This window comes from Penicillium canescens (assembly GCF_028828765.1).
Source record: "Penicillium canescens strain IBT 15451 chromosome Unknown utg000006l_segment0_segment0, whole genome shotgun sequence".
In the NCBI taxonomy this organism is placed as follows: Eukaryota; Fungi; Ascomycota; class Eurotiomycetes; order Eurotiales; family Aspergillaceae; genus Penicillium; species Penicillium canescens.
Window position 1 is genome coordinate 1,229,586 of NW_026703968.1, and position 14,283 is coordinate 1,243,868.

The window sequence follows — 14,283 nt, forward strand, 5'->3', positions numbered from 1 at the left end:
AAAAAAAAGTACACGTTTGTGCAGAGAAGGGGATTGATATCTGAAACATCAATATAATTGGTTTACTATCTTGGTTGAGATCTACATGTAGGTAGTTTGACTAGCTAATTGCATGAGTATCTTTCCAATATCGCAAACAAACCATCATCAAGTTTTGCATGCCAGTAACTATATCACCGAATAAACCAACAGGCAATTGTAAATTGAGGAAAAGCAGAATATAAAAGGAAAAAGAACACCCAGTAAATAACTTGTCCTTCCTGATAAAGCAAAGAATCAAATCCCAAACGCCAATTTGAATAGATATAGACATTAGCCATTCCATGATTCAACTCGAGATAGATTACTTCCAAGTTGGAAGTCCGAGAAGATCAGAAAGAAGAAACAAGATAAGCCGTCAAAAGAAAGCAGGAAACATATAAACGCCTAATATCGATCAAGACCCAAACGAGAAACGCCCAAAAAAAGAAAAGCAAACAAGCCGAGATAACCCCGTTCCACGCGAGAAGGTGAGATTACCGCCCATAAAAACATTATCGGATCAATATGTCAACAAAAAGAAAAGGCAAAAGATAAAACAAAAGACTGAACCAAAACAGTCAAGGTAAAAAGGAAGAGTAGGAAGGAAATTAGGCCTTGTTATGCAACCTCTTCCCAAGCTTCAAACCCATAAACCCACGCGCACTAGGAAGAACACTAGCATGTCTCGCATGTCTGCGCTGACTAGACTTGCGCACAACATTCGCAGTTGCATTTGAGTTCGAGTTCGAGTTCGAATCAACCATCGAACCCGATCCCGATCCCGATCCCATAACAGGCTGCGTAGCAACAGAAATCTGCGAAGAAGAAGGTCCAACAGGATCAATTTCAGAGCGCAACGAACTCATAGAATGAACACTCGACGACGAATGCTTCCTCGTCATACGGCGCATCATCAGCGGAGAGCGGTGTGCGAGGATATTAGAGACGCTGTAGGATGATGATGACGAACCGTGTGTTCGTTTCGAGGAGGAGAATGACTGTGGTGGAGGGGTGTAGGGGACAGAGACCATTGACATTGAGCTGTTAACCCGCGAGAGGGGCTGGGTGGTTGGGTTCTGGTCGTCTGGGTAGGGGGAGGCTGGGCAGGAAGTGTAGGTTTGGATGGTGGTGCTGCTGTTGCTGCGGATTGAGGCTGGTCTGGCTGTTTCTGTTGGTCTGCGGGGGCGGATGTGTAGTGGTGGTGGCATTGTTCTGTCTGCGCCTGCGGTACGGGGGCGGGGAGTATATTGGTATTCGTTTGTTTTGGTGTTGGTTGGGATGGTGCGTGGTGGTGCTGGGAAGTAGGGGACTATGGGGACTTCAGAGACGCGGTTGATTGTTGCGCTGGGGGCAATTCTTTCATCGGATTCGTCTGGGGCTGGGACTGGGATTGGTGATTGCTTTCGTGGTGCTGGCTTTGGAGTTGTCTCTCTGTAGGAGTGTCGTTTGGAGATGTGCTCTGAGGGGCGTGGTGGTGCTAGCCTGTTGTCGGCTCTGGCGAGAGGAGGACGGCTGCGGCTGCTTTCCCGAGAGCGAGAATGGTTTGAGCGGGATCTTGAGCTTGGTCTTTTTCCCAGGGCGTTGATCAGGACCACTGTAGGCCGTGTCTGGGGTTCCATGAAAGTGACCTTCTTTGCAACTTGGATGTCTGCCTCCTCGACTGAGAATATCGAGGAAGGTGAAATAGATCGAGATCTGGTGGTTGGCTTGGGCTTCGGCGAGACGTATACCGATGGCTGCAAGAATATGCTGGACGCCAGTTGTGGAGGAGAGTCTGGCGATGGTAGCTCAAGCACTAACTGCTCCTCCGGGTCAAACACATAGGCGTCGTCGTCAAAGGCAGCGTTGCTTGTCCTCTTGATAGTATCCGTAGACACAGGGCGTGGCCGTTTGACTGTCGGTGGCGCCAGCATATGTTCTTCACGATCCGAATCAGGGTCCATGTGAGAGGCATCATCGGCACTCAGGTCTGAATCGAAGATGGCAGCTCGTTGGGATTCAACCGGAGAGCCCATCGGCGAGGAAAGTAGATCCTGGGCTCCGGTATCAGACTCGGACACAGCCTCTTCGTCCGATTCATATCGATCTTGGAGACTATGCCGGCTCAAGCGGTGTAGATCCAGCGACGTAGTAGACTCGTACATGATTCCAGCAGTCGACAGGACCGATGATAGTGTAGAAGAAAAGAATAGTTGTCACCGGTATCAAGCTGTCAAACTGTGGATGGATCCAAAGAAGAAGAGAAAAATAGAGAACAGGAGATACCAGCCCTGAACTAAGAATGCCAGCAACGACAGGGTGAATGGAAACCAGTCCAAGGAGAGATGACAGCGCCCTGATATCCCACGGGAGCAAAGCTGCAAAGGAGATCCAAAAATCCACTCCTTCACACACGGGGAGAGGAAGGCTCCTTTAAGGGGAGTGGGACCAGGGAGCTATGGACAGGGGATGCATTATTCGATTAAAAAAAGCCGATGAAGAAAAGAAAGCAGGAAAAGGCTTCGAGAGGGGCCAGCACGTGTGAGAATAAAGGCCAAGGTTCACTAACCCTGAAATCATGACCTGCATGGCTGAGCGCGTATGGATGATGGGGGTCTGAAGGCAGGGAAAGCAATGTGATTGGGAATATCACCCTTGCATGGAATAGGGCGGAGCCTGGAAAGGCCAGTTTCAGCATGGGGATAACGCGTTGCGGTCAGCTTGAAACTCTATGGAAATAAAAAAAATATTAATTAATTAGTATAGACAAAATCTGATATATCAAACCTGAGCTGTCGTTGGTCAGGGCCAATGCGCCTAACGCTCGAACAGGGCCCTATATACGCCATGATTGGACACGTATCAGCCCGGGATACCACGGACAAACTACTGTGGCCCAAGCCTGAAGTAAAGAGCGGGATGGATATTCTAGGGTCCACCAGGAGAGAATTCTCCTTAGTACTCCATAGTGTGGATCGACTGTATTAGACATTTTGATTGAAATGTGAGAGCGAAGCGCCCGCAGTGGGACGGGAAAATGGAAAGATTATGGGAACAGGAACATAATTAGTGCACAATCAGGTCTTCATCGTCGAATCATAGTCCATCGTGAGTTGCCAAGTTAGCCGCCGCCTTAGATCAGTGGGGCATGTATAGCTCAAACACGCTACACCACGAACTCCCTGGGGGCGCTCTAGCTTCAAACCCTAGTGTCTTCGGTATCCAGGTGCCGAATGCCCGTCCCTGCTAAGAGGTTGAAGCCAGGGGGATTGCCTTGACCCAAAGGGAGAATCCTTCAGGGAGAATCAGGGGCAATCCATGGATCATAGGGACTCAAATCCTAGAACTGACGTTGAACACGAAGACTTTCCGAGGTTTTGCCAGTGTGGAGGTAAAAGTCAAGTTTCCTAGGCTTACTGGAGACAAATTGGGCAAACTACAGTATACGGAGAAGAAACTATAGAATCCCTCCTTACATGCGAAACGACCTCATCGCCTGTCACATCTCGGCGATTTTCCTCTCCACCAACTGTAAACTCCAATATTTGATTACTCTCTTATTTATAGCTTGTCATCTATCATCTGCAAATAGCCCCGACCATTGCCAAACCATTCCTATAAATGCAAGGACTCCGCTCCCAATATTCCCCTCTTTCATGCAGGTACAGCCTGCATACTCCGTACTCCGTAAGCGCCTCTAGGCAATTACCTAAATCTTCAGTTCAATTTAGCAGTAGCAGTGGGTCTGAACCGTGTCATTCGGTGCCATGACTCCATATGGACTGCTCAACGCTTTTTAAACCTGCCCGGGATATGTGCTGATCCCCATCCCCACGTCGACATAGCAACTAACCTACTGCCATCGTTGCTTTTTCCTTTTCTTTTTCTTTTTTTACTCTCTTTCTATTCTTGTTCTGGCGTCTGTTCTCCGCAGCTACCGGCATCTAATACTTTCCGACCATGCATACAATGCAGCATGCAGTCTCCGAATTAATTGTCCGCATGGCATTCACGCAAGGCGCTTGTTCGGGTTGGAGGCTGCGGGTGGTCGGGGATCTAATGATTATTGATTTACCGGCCTCTCTGCTTCTATCTCTACCTCTGCCTCGCTTTACTTATTGAATGAATTGATGCCCCAGCCCCATGGCTGGTATTGGTGGTGGGAGAGATGACGCTCTCCGGGGCTGGTAAGAGGCTGGTGCCAGCCCAACTTCAATACTTGACTTCCCTCGCTTGCTCTGCTGGCCAGCTGTGAGGCTCCGCCCGTTATCCCTTGATTTTGGTGTCGTGATCATCCCGTTGACTAGTTCGCTAGTGTTTCGATATGTCACTTTCGTGGCGTTGTGTTCCCCGTTGCACAGGCCACATGATTTGCAGATCTACACTTTCGTGTCTGCATTTCGGCCGCGCAATTTAGGATGTGATGCTGCGAATTCATCTTGAGCTTGGATCTTGGTTTACTGTTCGATGTTGCCATATCAACCGGTGCGGATTGTTGTGTTTGTTTTCGGGTTCTGTGAGTGATCAAGATCCGGCGTTGAAGTCTACTGTATGGATATGGGGTATGGGCTCCAGATTGTGCATTTCGATATAGACTGGGTCTGCATACTAGTAGGGGATGCATGTCTCTAATGGGCAATCAAACATTCCTTGCTGACCAGATGCAAACCAGACACATACACATGGCATGCTAACTACTGTAGGTGCTGTCCTCACGTGTCCATGTGGCACATTATATTGATGCAAGTTGAACACGATAACATGATTACATTCATCTTGATATATGGAGCATCTATCAATAATACTTTACTAACAATAAGGGCGAAGGGTACAATAGAAGGGCCTGCCACCGACAGACGGGTGATAACGACAAAGATGAACAAAAGAAGAAAAGTCGACATTATAGAATACAACCAGGACAAGTCTGCCAGGGCAGTCCAACAGCATTCCTGGATCGAAATGAAATGCCTCGCCCCTAGGTCTTCGCCCTGATGTGATGTTTTTTTTTTTTTTTTTTTTCCCCGAGAAAGAAAGTTCGGCACATGCATTCCGACAACTCCGAGGCACATACCCCATGTCCGGGTAATGGGCCTGGCATCATGAGGTGGTCATTCATTAAACAAGTATGGAGACAATTCACCCAAGAGCAGCTACACAGCCCTTCTGCTCTTCTGTATCCACGGTTCTTGGGTAGACTTCCAATTGTTCATCCTAAAATGATGGAACAATCGAACTCGTGGACACTTATTCTTTCAATTCGCACAATGAACCCATTCAAATGCGATTTTGTCACCCAATGGGCTACTTAGGCCTTGCGGGAGCGAGTGACCGGGCCGTTGGAGCGGCCAGTGGAGGAAGCGCTGCCGTTGGACTTGGCGCCACCGTTCTGGTTCTGGGAACCGGCGGGGGAGGGAACCTCGAAGTTCTTCATGTCAATGAGAGACTTCTGGCCAGTGTTGCGGCGGGGGCGGCCGGTCTTGGCGGTCTTGTTGTAGGTAGCAATATAGAAGGAGATGAACAGGACCAGGTAAGAGCTGATGATACCGATACCAGCCATGGCAGCGAACTCCTCACCGGCACACTTGCCCATGTTGGGGAGCCAAGGGAAGTAGGAGGAGGTGAAGTAGGTGTACGAGGCGAAGTAGATGAAGCCTTGCATCTGTCAGTATTTGATGTGTGGGACTATCCGGGATTGAATCACTTACCGACGTCAATGACGAACTGGAGGATCTGGAGCATGGTGATGTACTTCTTCCACCAGATGCGGACGCCACGGGCACTCTGGAAATAGTACCAGTACATCACGACGTGGACCAGCAGGTTGATGGTGATGGGCACCCATTGCACGGCAGTCACACCAATAAGCTGGGTGTAACAAAGAAGGGCGGTGGCACCGTGGTGGTAGGTGTGGAGGAAGGTCAATGGCTTCTTCTTGAGGGCCAGGAAGATGGTGTCAATGAACTCGACGTATTTGTTGATGTAGTTGAGCTGCCCAGGGTTGTTAGTCTCTTGTTTTGACGGTCCAAACACGAAGCAACTTACGTAGTACAGCACAATGAGGGGCTGAGTCCACCCACCGCGCTGGTCACAGATCGTGTAGAAGACTCCGTGTCTCCAGAGTGTGGGCACAAGCTGCTCAATGAACAGGACCAGCAGGATACCGCTGACAACAGTCAGGAACAGGTTGTGGACCATGAACAGGAAGTTGAGCTTGAAGGCAGGCAACTTCTTCATGATCTCCCGACCACCAAAAATGATAACGTAGTAGGTAATGAGCATTGTCGCAGTCTCTTTGAGGGTGGAGAGAGGGGTCACGCCCTCTTGGAACTTGAACTCGCTAGCGGGATAGCCCATGACCTTCTCGTAGGCCTGGTCGAAGATGGGCCACAAGTGGACACCAAATGGCCGATCGAGGGTTGGGACGGGGACATTCTGAAGGAATTCGGCCGCCATTGTGAAATGGAGGGTTGTTACTCAACCGACACGATGCGATGAAAATGGCGACGCCCTAGGAGGCAGCAATGGGGCAGTGAACTGCAATTAACTGCCAGACAATCGCGTGGAGATGCGAAAGTCAAGTAAAAGAAAGAAAGAAAATAAGGAAGGAATGAATGGGAGGAAGGGGGATAGAAGAGAGAGAAGAGACAGGAGAAACGATTACATTTTGCGGCCGGCGCGTTGAGATCCCAAAGGGGACTAGCGTGGCATAAAAGGGGGTATCAACTGCACCCGTGGCTTCCGATCGCAACTACAGTGTATACACATCTGAACTCCACGGAGTCAAGGGTCTCAGATTGTTGAACTTCTGATTGATTGTAATTGCAATTGCAGTCCAGGGTACTCCGTACTTTCACACTATCTCTCTATGTTAGCTATGTTCAGATCCTCGGGAATATCACATGCTAGTGTACATGCCAATAGCGCACCAGATATTACGGAGTCACTATGTTGAATAATCAGGGGTCTTCTCGTGAACTGCTTGTTCAATTCGAAACTTTCTTGCCATCGCAGCAATTGACCATCTTTCACAGCACACGCCCATTCACTGGTGGATTTCAGTCCCCGCTTTGCGGAACCACATCCATACTCGGAGGGTCGCGTCGCATTGAGAATCTCACCGACTTGTTTCTTGCCAAAGTTGGGTTGCAATTGCATACACAGTGAAGTACAGCGTGTCATTGGCAGTGGTCTTTATGCACATTTTTAGACAGGGCTGAAGTACTGTACAACCATCTTTTAAGCCACCTGGCATCCCGGCTCGCATCAAGAGCATGAGAAGAGAGCATATCCGGTAACAGACACAAACTAGTATCTAGATTTCCGTTAGGCTCTTATCTGCTTCCCATTATAGGCATACTGGTAAAGCATATCTTCGCAGTCACAATTTAAGAAGATTTTGTGTCTGTCGTTGCTATAAAGACAAAGCAATGATACCAGACATCTGACGCGCACAACTATTTCATAGAGTATATGGTATATTACTATAAATGAGAGAATTGGCTAATCCAAAGTTTACATACTTAGGGAAATATATGTGAGCGGGTGTACGTATTGTGGCATCATGCCATGTCGAGGCGGAGATATACTTGACAATATCTCGGTAACATCTCATTCGTGCAGCCACATGGCAATGAGCTCGAAATGTTAGAAACCATCTAAATAGCGTGTCTCGATATATACATATTTAGAGATGTTATCTAGAGAATCCATATTATATATCTGAACGACATCCAGTCTGGGCCTCGGGATTACAAAACGAAGCATAGACCGAGGCTGTAAGTACATATGATATATTTGATTATGGCTTTGATATCATAGAGTTTCTCAACAGTTCGCCTCATATATCCACAGATTAGGAAATAAATGGTGTACTCAGATCACAATGCTCGACCAATGACGCGCTCGTTGAAAGGTGACAACTGGACAGCCAATCAGCGTGCTCCCTTAGAGATCAACGGGGCCAATCGGGTGATGACTCAGCAACACCCGTGTGGTGCCTGAGGCGGCGACACCACACCACCGGCAAAATCCTAGAGCACTTCTCACCTCCCCTTCCCGTCTCCATCCAAACCTCTCCCCTCACCATTGTTCCAGTCCGGTCCACCGTGGTCCTCCGCCTACAATGCAGTCCCTCTCCATCTTCCGCGCCGCAACCCGCGCCGTTCGCCCTACCGGCTTCTTCAGAGCTCCCCAATTGGCCCGGTCCCGGATGCAGTCCCCGGTAACTCTGGCCGCCGCCCGCGCCCACAACTTCGGCACCACCTCCAAGCTCCTCTCCGGACACGAGGACGAGACATACGAGGAGTTCTCCGCCAGGTACGCCCCCAATCGCTAGCCATTGATGTCGGAGTCGGTCGGAAGAGGGGAGAAATGCTGTCATCGCGATGTTAGCCGCTTCCCGGAACAGACATCGGGATTTACTTGGGGATAATTGGAAGCGTGTTATACTGACTGTGTATGCCAATCGCAGATTTGAGAAGGAATTCGACGGTGTGCAGGATGTTTTCGAGCTCCAGGTATGACTTATCTCGTCTTGCAACCCCAACATGTTGATCGACATGCGGTATATGGCATGAGCCATATCTGCCCCCGTCACTCATGCGATCCTATACCCGTATCTATTCGACATATGGCTAATGCTTCTCTTCGCAAATAGCGCAACCTGAACAACTGCTTCGCCTACGATCTCGTTCCCTCCGTTGAGGTCCTCACTGCCGCTCTCAAGGCCGCCCGCCGTGTTAACGACTTCCCTACCGCCGTCCGTGTCTTTGAGGGTACGTTCCTTTCACCTTTTATACGTTGTTACTAGTGTATATCTACCACAAACCGAAACTAACGTCACTTTGTGACTAGGCATCAAGGCCAAGGTCGAGAACCAGGACCAGTACAAGCAATATCTTGAGTCCCTCGAGGGTCTGCGCCAAGAGCTGGGCGTCGCTCTCCGCGAGGAGCTCTACCCCCAGGAGGAGTAAATTCGCATCACCAATTCTCCTTTCGCGTCAATTTTCTCTTGAACAAACAGTACCCTTTCGCATGTTGTTTATCCAGCACTGTTTGACTGGCTGAGGAGCAGGTCGGGTAGAAGAGAAAACTGTATTCATATTTAGAGATCTCTTGTGTTGTTAGTGCCGCTCTTATTTGGAAAAAGGTCTTTGGTGCCTTGATTGGTGCTTAATTTATCTTGATTCCATCGTGTTCCCATCTTCTTCAGCCATCTTACAACTGTTGTATTCTCAACCGCTCAATTCAGTCTTCAATCTTCAATCTTCAATCTTCAATTTCGCTACAACCATAGCGGATCAGATATCCGTTTGTAAACCGCCAGACTAGTCTGGATCTCAGTTCTTGTTTCTAAGTAGCCAATATATCACACCAAATGACAAACTGCAACAAAGCCCAAGAGACACCACACCAAATTAGATCGAGCCTCCGAATTGACCATGCGCAATGGATATAAGTACAATGAAGACAAGGCCCCTGTAGCTCCCCAGGAGACAGCAACACGGCCAAGAACGTAATTTGTGACAAGGAATTAAACCAAACTAGAAAAGAGAAAAGAAAGAGAACACAGAATCATCAATACACAAGGGTGTGTCCGCTCAAACGCCGGGGACCAAGCCACTGGTTTTCAGGAATATAGTCATAGAGGTATGCAACGTGATGCAAAGAATGGAGTCGTGAGTAAGGCACTCTCCAGAAAGACAAGAGACAAGACAGATCATTCAAAGATCTGGGGTTTAATGTGTTCCGACGTACTTGAAGTAAGTCGGGCGGCAATCCTCCTTGGAGAGCCAGTCTGCACCTTGGTAGAATTGACCAGCTTTGCAGCCGGAGCACTTGGGAGAATTGGGGCAGTTGAGATACGGGATGTGGTTGTATCCAATATCGCGGAACCTAGATATTCATGTGAATGAGTTTTCTCATCTATGGGAAGGGACCATCACGTACCAGTGAACGTTCGCGGCATCAGCGAAAAGACCAATGCCGAGGGAGTGGACGGGAGCATCGCCCCATCGCTCGTAGAAGAAACCACCGGCACGATCTAGGTGTTGGAAGTACGCCTCATACTTCTCGCCACGGAAGAAGTCCAGATCGCCGATCTCGAAGTTGGACCAGAAATGGCAAGTGGAGTATCCGTTGCCGCCCTTCGTGTGTTCGGGACGAGCCACGTCATCTGTAATCCACTCCCACATGTTGTTGTCGCTCAGGTACGAGGGGTTGGCAGCGAGGAAACGCTGAGTCTCTGGCCAAAGGGACGGGATACTCTGAGGGGCGTCGTAGAGGTTGATGGTGAAACCGTAGGTCTTGTTGCCATCCTCCATGTACCGGAAAACATCGTAGTCAACGTCGCAGAAGAACTTGACGTTGGGCTCGATGCGCCAGTAGTAACGGTATTCCTTAAGAGCAGGGTGCTTGTAGAACATGCCGCTGTTCCAGCGACACATCTGATGGTAGGAGACCTTCGAGCTGTACTGGATGTCCTGCTCCTCCAGAACCTTTGCGGATTCCTTGAAGAGCTCCATGTTGATCCAGCTCGGGACTTCCCAGTGTTCCTTGGGCACAAGCTCTGCAACTAGAGTTAGCTATGTTTCTCTTTCAGCAGGACGGACAGGGAGAGCGTACCAAACTGGCACTTGGCCTTGGTGACCGACTGGACCTTCTGCTTGAATTCCTCGGTAAAGGGAATATCGTTGAAGAAAATATAGGGGTAGTTGAATTTGCTGTTCCATGTGCGCTCTAGATCACGCATGGTATCGAGGAGTTGGCCTAGTTCCTCATTGCGGACGAGGGAGATGAGCGCGGCGTTGGTGCGGGCCGATTTGTCGCTATCGGGGGAGTAGTCATGTTCGGTGGCTCGCCATAGGTTTCCGGCAGGTTCTCCGGTTGCTAAAAACACAATGTTAGTATGTTGGGAAAGCGATGGCTGCGATAGGGGAGGTGGCAAGAAACCGGGGTCACGCACGATCTACAAGAGGATCCTTTTTCATGCCGTGGATCAGTTTAGACCCATCATTGGAGGGGCTCTGATGTAACTGGAATACAAGAAATAGACAAAGAAGGATGCATGCTGCACCCAGCATGCGGATCGGTCGCGCGATAGCCATGATGGGTTTTGAAAGGGGGAGATGTCAGAGGGAGAGAGAGGCGCGCATATGAGAGGCCGTCTTTCCTTGTCGGGACTAGCGTCATCCAAGCAAAACATCCCGACTCTGCTTCAACTTCAACTTCAACTACAGTCGACAAGGATACTGATGTGACCTTGTCTTGTCTGTCTTGTCTTGCCTTTATCTGAAATGGCTTTCGCGGCTGATCTCAGTACGCTCACCGATGCCTTGATTACCTCTGTCACTAAGATATCACCGAGTCAGAAGGTAATATCCATTGGTTTATACTCCGTCATTTAATAAGTTCCTAACTTTCGTGTAGGGATCTGCCCGCGTTCAAAGCCTCAAGCGTCGCGTACAAGGGGGTCTCCGGACTGGTTCTCATACGCGCACCGACCAGTTTGCAGTTGCTAAACAACTTGAAGGGCTGCAAGAAAAGTTCCAAGTCTTGAATAGAGATGAGCTTGCCGAAGCTCTTCGCAGCCGCCTGATAGAGCTGGAAGACAGTCGTAACTCCTGGCTCCCAGAGGTACTCAGCCTGTTACTTCAGCTATCAGACCGCCCCGCTCTACTGTCCACAGTTGAACGACTCCGGAAGAAAGACAAGACCTCAGAGGCACCAGAATCTCTTTCATGGTCGGATCTCAACCCAGAGGGGGCCGCATACAGTGATGAAGGAATCTGGGAACAGGTAGATTTCACTGCGGACTCCTCAGATGACGACGACTTTTCATCCGTTGTCAGCGATGTCTCTGCTCCAAGGCACAGGCCCCCATCCTCTACATCGATTGAAGAGGATTACGTCGTCCCAGATGAGATATTTACTCCAGCAGAAGATGACGATCTCATCGTCTGTATAGAAAAGGCACAATTTTGGAGGTCAGAAAATCATCCTCCAGTCAGCCAAGGAAAAGATAAAGCCTGGCAAACCATTACCGAATTACAACTCGCGAGAGAGACTATCTTTATGCTTCAGGGTCTTCCGACATCTGTATTCTGGCGTTTGGATGACGATGTCGAAATAGATCGCAGTTACACGCTCGCACATTCATCCAACGAATCACTAGCATCACTTTTGCAGTGCTTTGGTGAAATAGGAGCCAAAATTAACGCTGTACGAGATTTTATCAAGACACCTCAGACGATTCCATACATGCAGACATTTTGTCGGGGCGTTGAAGAGCGTCTTCATGAATTCGATGGGGCACTTTCCCAAGTTCAGTACGGATACCTTTCCGCTGGTTCAACAATTAGTCTTCTCCAGCTTCTCGCCGATGTCCGTCAACACTCTCACGAGCTAGCTTTACTAGCAGAAATGATAGCTAGACTAGGGAAGAGCTCGACCGATCAACCGATGCGCTGTCTGGATCTGCTATATGATCTAATATGTATGCTGGAAGCTCTCGGGGATGAAAGTGCATCTCGACGCCTTGCAAAACTATTCTTCCTGTGCTTCAAAACATACACGAGATCGATTCAGCTTTGGATGGAAACTGGCCAAGTTGATCCTTCAGATATCACCTTCTTCGTTCGGGCGAATCGTGAGGGTGATCTTCGTACCCTTTGGCACGACTGGTTCGTTCTGGATGAGGGGCCCAGGCGGCAGAAGATCCCCCGGTTCCTCGAGACCAGTGTTCAAAAGATCTTCACAGCGGGCAAAAGCATGGTTTTCTTGCGCCATTTGAATGCATTACTTCCAGAGACCCGTGAGAAATCGGACATGACACTTGATGAAATTTCCTCCTCTGACTCTTTACTCTTGCTTCCATTTTCTGCATCAGTGGAGTCAGCTTTCGAGAAACTTGTGGATATAGATCATTCACTTAGTGCCATTCGTTTGCGAGAGGAACTTGATGAAAAATGCGGGCTGTGGAATTCTCTAGATGCTCTTCAACATGTTTACCTTGGCAAAGACATGAGCGTCCTCAGTATGATCGATACCAAGGTTTTCGAATTGATAGACCGCGGTCGCTCTTGGGATGACAGATTTTTGCTCACTGAAATCTCAAGGACGGCTTTCAGTTCAATACCCGCCATCGACACATCGAGACTCCTTGTGCGCCCAGCTAGTACCACTTCGCGTAAATCACAAAACCACCGAAGCGTGGGAATCCTTGAGTCAATATCCATCGACTATGGTCTTCCGTGGCCTGCGGCAAACATTATTACCGAGGAAGAAATTTGCTCGTACCAGCGAATCTCGACCTTTCTAATGCAGATTAGGCGTGCCAGATACACCATAGTAAAACAACGCATACGAGACGCCCGCAGCACGCCAGTCGAAAAGGATGACACTTTGGTGCATGCTCTCCACCACAACATGCTCTGGTTCATCGATTTCATATACGGCCATCTCACTTACCTTGTCATATCCACTGCAACTCAATCCCTGCACTCGGCTCTATTCGAAACAAAAGATGTCGATTCTATGATTGCCGCTCACCAGTCCTACATGTCCTCATTGGAAGCCCAGTGTCTGCTCTCGGAGAATCTGTCTCCGATCCACAAAGCCATTATCAGTCTCTTAGATATCTGTGTTCATTTTGCAGATCTACAAACTGCACACTTGTCCGGAACGTCCACCAGCGAAGAGGAAGATGACGAAGAAGACTCCATGGAGGCTCTGAAGATACGGTCAACAAAGAAAGACCCAGAAGATGAAATTGACTCCGACGACGAAGACGATGATATGGGCCACGAACATACGCTTACGGTTTCATTCCATGACTCAACCTATGACCAACAAATGCGAAAGGTCAAACTACAATTTGATCACCTAGCTACTTTTGTCGCGGACGGCCTCAAAGGTATAGCTAGGGCGGATGGATTACCTAGCTGGGACATCCTTGCTGAAAGGCTTGAATGGCGCAGGCATTAATATCTTTCTGTAAACGAAAAATGAATGAATGAATGAATGAAACCAACAGTACTTTTGCTTAATGTTTGACCGACACTTCTTCGAGAATATGAACAAGCATAAAATAAATTTGTAAGTTAACGTTATGCTATCCACAGGTAAAGTTCATTTTAGTATACTGTCGCTGTATATGCCGGATTTTAGACGCTGGTCGCGGTTTTTCTGATCGGGGTGCCGCCAGGTGGAGCGCCGGATAAGGGCCGAAGTAGCCCCTTATTAGTAGGTAGACTTGGCCAGTCCCAAGTGCGAGCGCTTTGGCCC

The 14,283-nt window shown here is 48.8% G+C and overlaps 5 protein-coding genes across 5 annotated transcripts; 2 read left to right on the top strand and 3 right to left on the bottom strand.

Annotated features, from left to right (window-relative positions):
- Positions 1 to 629: 629 nt before the first annotated feature.
- N7446_009415 (uncharacterized protein) lies at positions 630 to 2,165 on the bottom strand (the record flags this gene model as incomplete). Its single annotated transcript, XM_058518160.1, has 1 exon — positions 630 to 2,165. One exon carries the CDS (start codon positions 2,163 to 2,165, stop codon positions 630 to 632), a length of 1,536 nt encoding a protein of 511 aa, XP_058368948.1.
- Positions 2,166 to 5,305: 3,140 nt separating this feature from the next.
- On the bottom strand, positions 5,306 to 6,453 carry N7446_009416 (elongation of very long chain fatty acids protein; the record flags this gene model as incomplete). Its single annotated transcript, XM_058518161.1, has 3 exons — positions 5,306 to 5,652; positions 5,706 to 5,988; positions 6,043 to 6,453. 3 exons carry the CDS (start codon positions 6,451 to 6,453, stop codon positions 5,306 to 5,308), a joined length of 1,041 nt encoding a protein of 346 aa, XP_058368949.1.
- A 1,528-nt stretch (positions 6,454 to 7,981) lies between these two features.
- Positions 7,982 to 9,269, top strand: N7446_009417 (cytochrome c oxidase subunit VI; the record flags this gene model as incomplete). The annotated part of the gene is made up of 4 exons (XM_058518162.1): positions 7,982 to 8,316; positions 8,471 to 8,516; positions 8,657 to 8,774; positions 8,854 to 9,269. Coding segments are annotated over 4 exons (618 nt in total), but the record flags the coding sequence as incomplete, so codon positions are not given.
- A 468-nt stretch (positions 9,270 to 9,737) lies between these two features.
- Positions 9,738 to 11,105, bottom strand: N7446_009418 (glycosyltransferase family 15 protein; the record flags this gene model as incomplete). The annotated part of the gene is made up of 4 exons (XM_058518163.1): positions 9,738 to 9,894; positions 9,949 to 10,567; positions 10,624 to 10,887; positions 10,964 to 11,105. 4 exons carry the CDS (start codon positions 11,103 to 11,105, stop codon positions 9,738 to 9,740), a joined length of 1,182 nt encoding a protein of 393 aa, XP_058368951.1.
- Positions 11,106 to 11,241: 136 nt separating this feature from the next.
- On the top strand, positions 11,242 to 13,983 carry N7446_009419 (uncharacterized protein; the record flags this gene model as incomplete). Its single annotated transcript, XM_058518164.1, has 2 exons — positions 11,242 to 11,372; positions 11,428 to 13,983. The coding sequence occupies exons 1-2, from the start codon at positions 11,295 to 11,297 to the stop codon at positions 13,981 to 13,983; spliced, it is 2,634 nt and encodes an 877-aa protein (XP_058368952.1). The 5' UTR covers positions 11,242 to 11,294.
- Between the last annotated feature and the right edge of the window lie 300 nt (positions 13,984 to 14,283).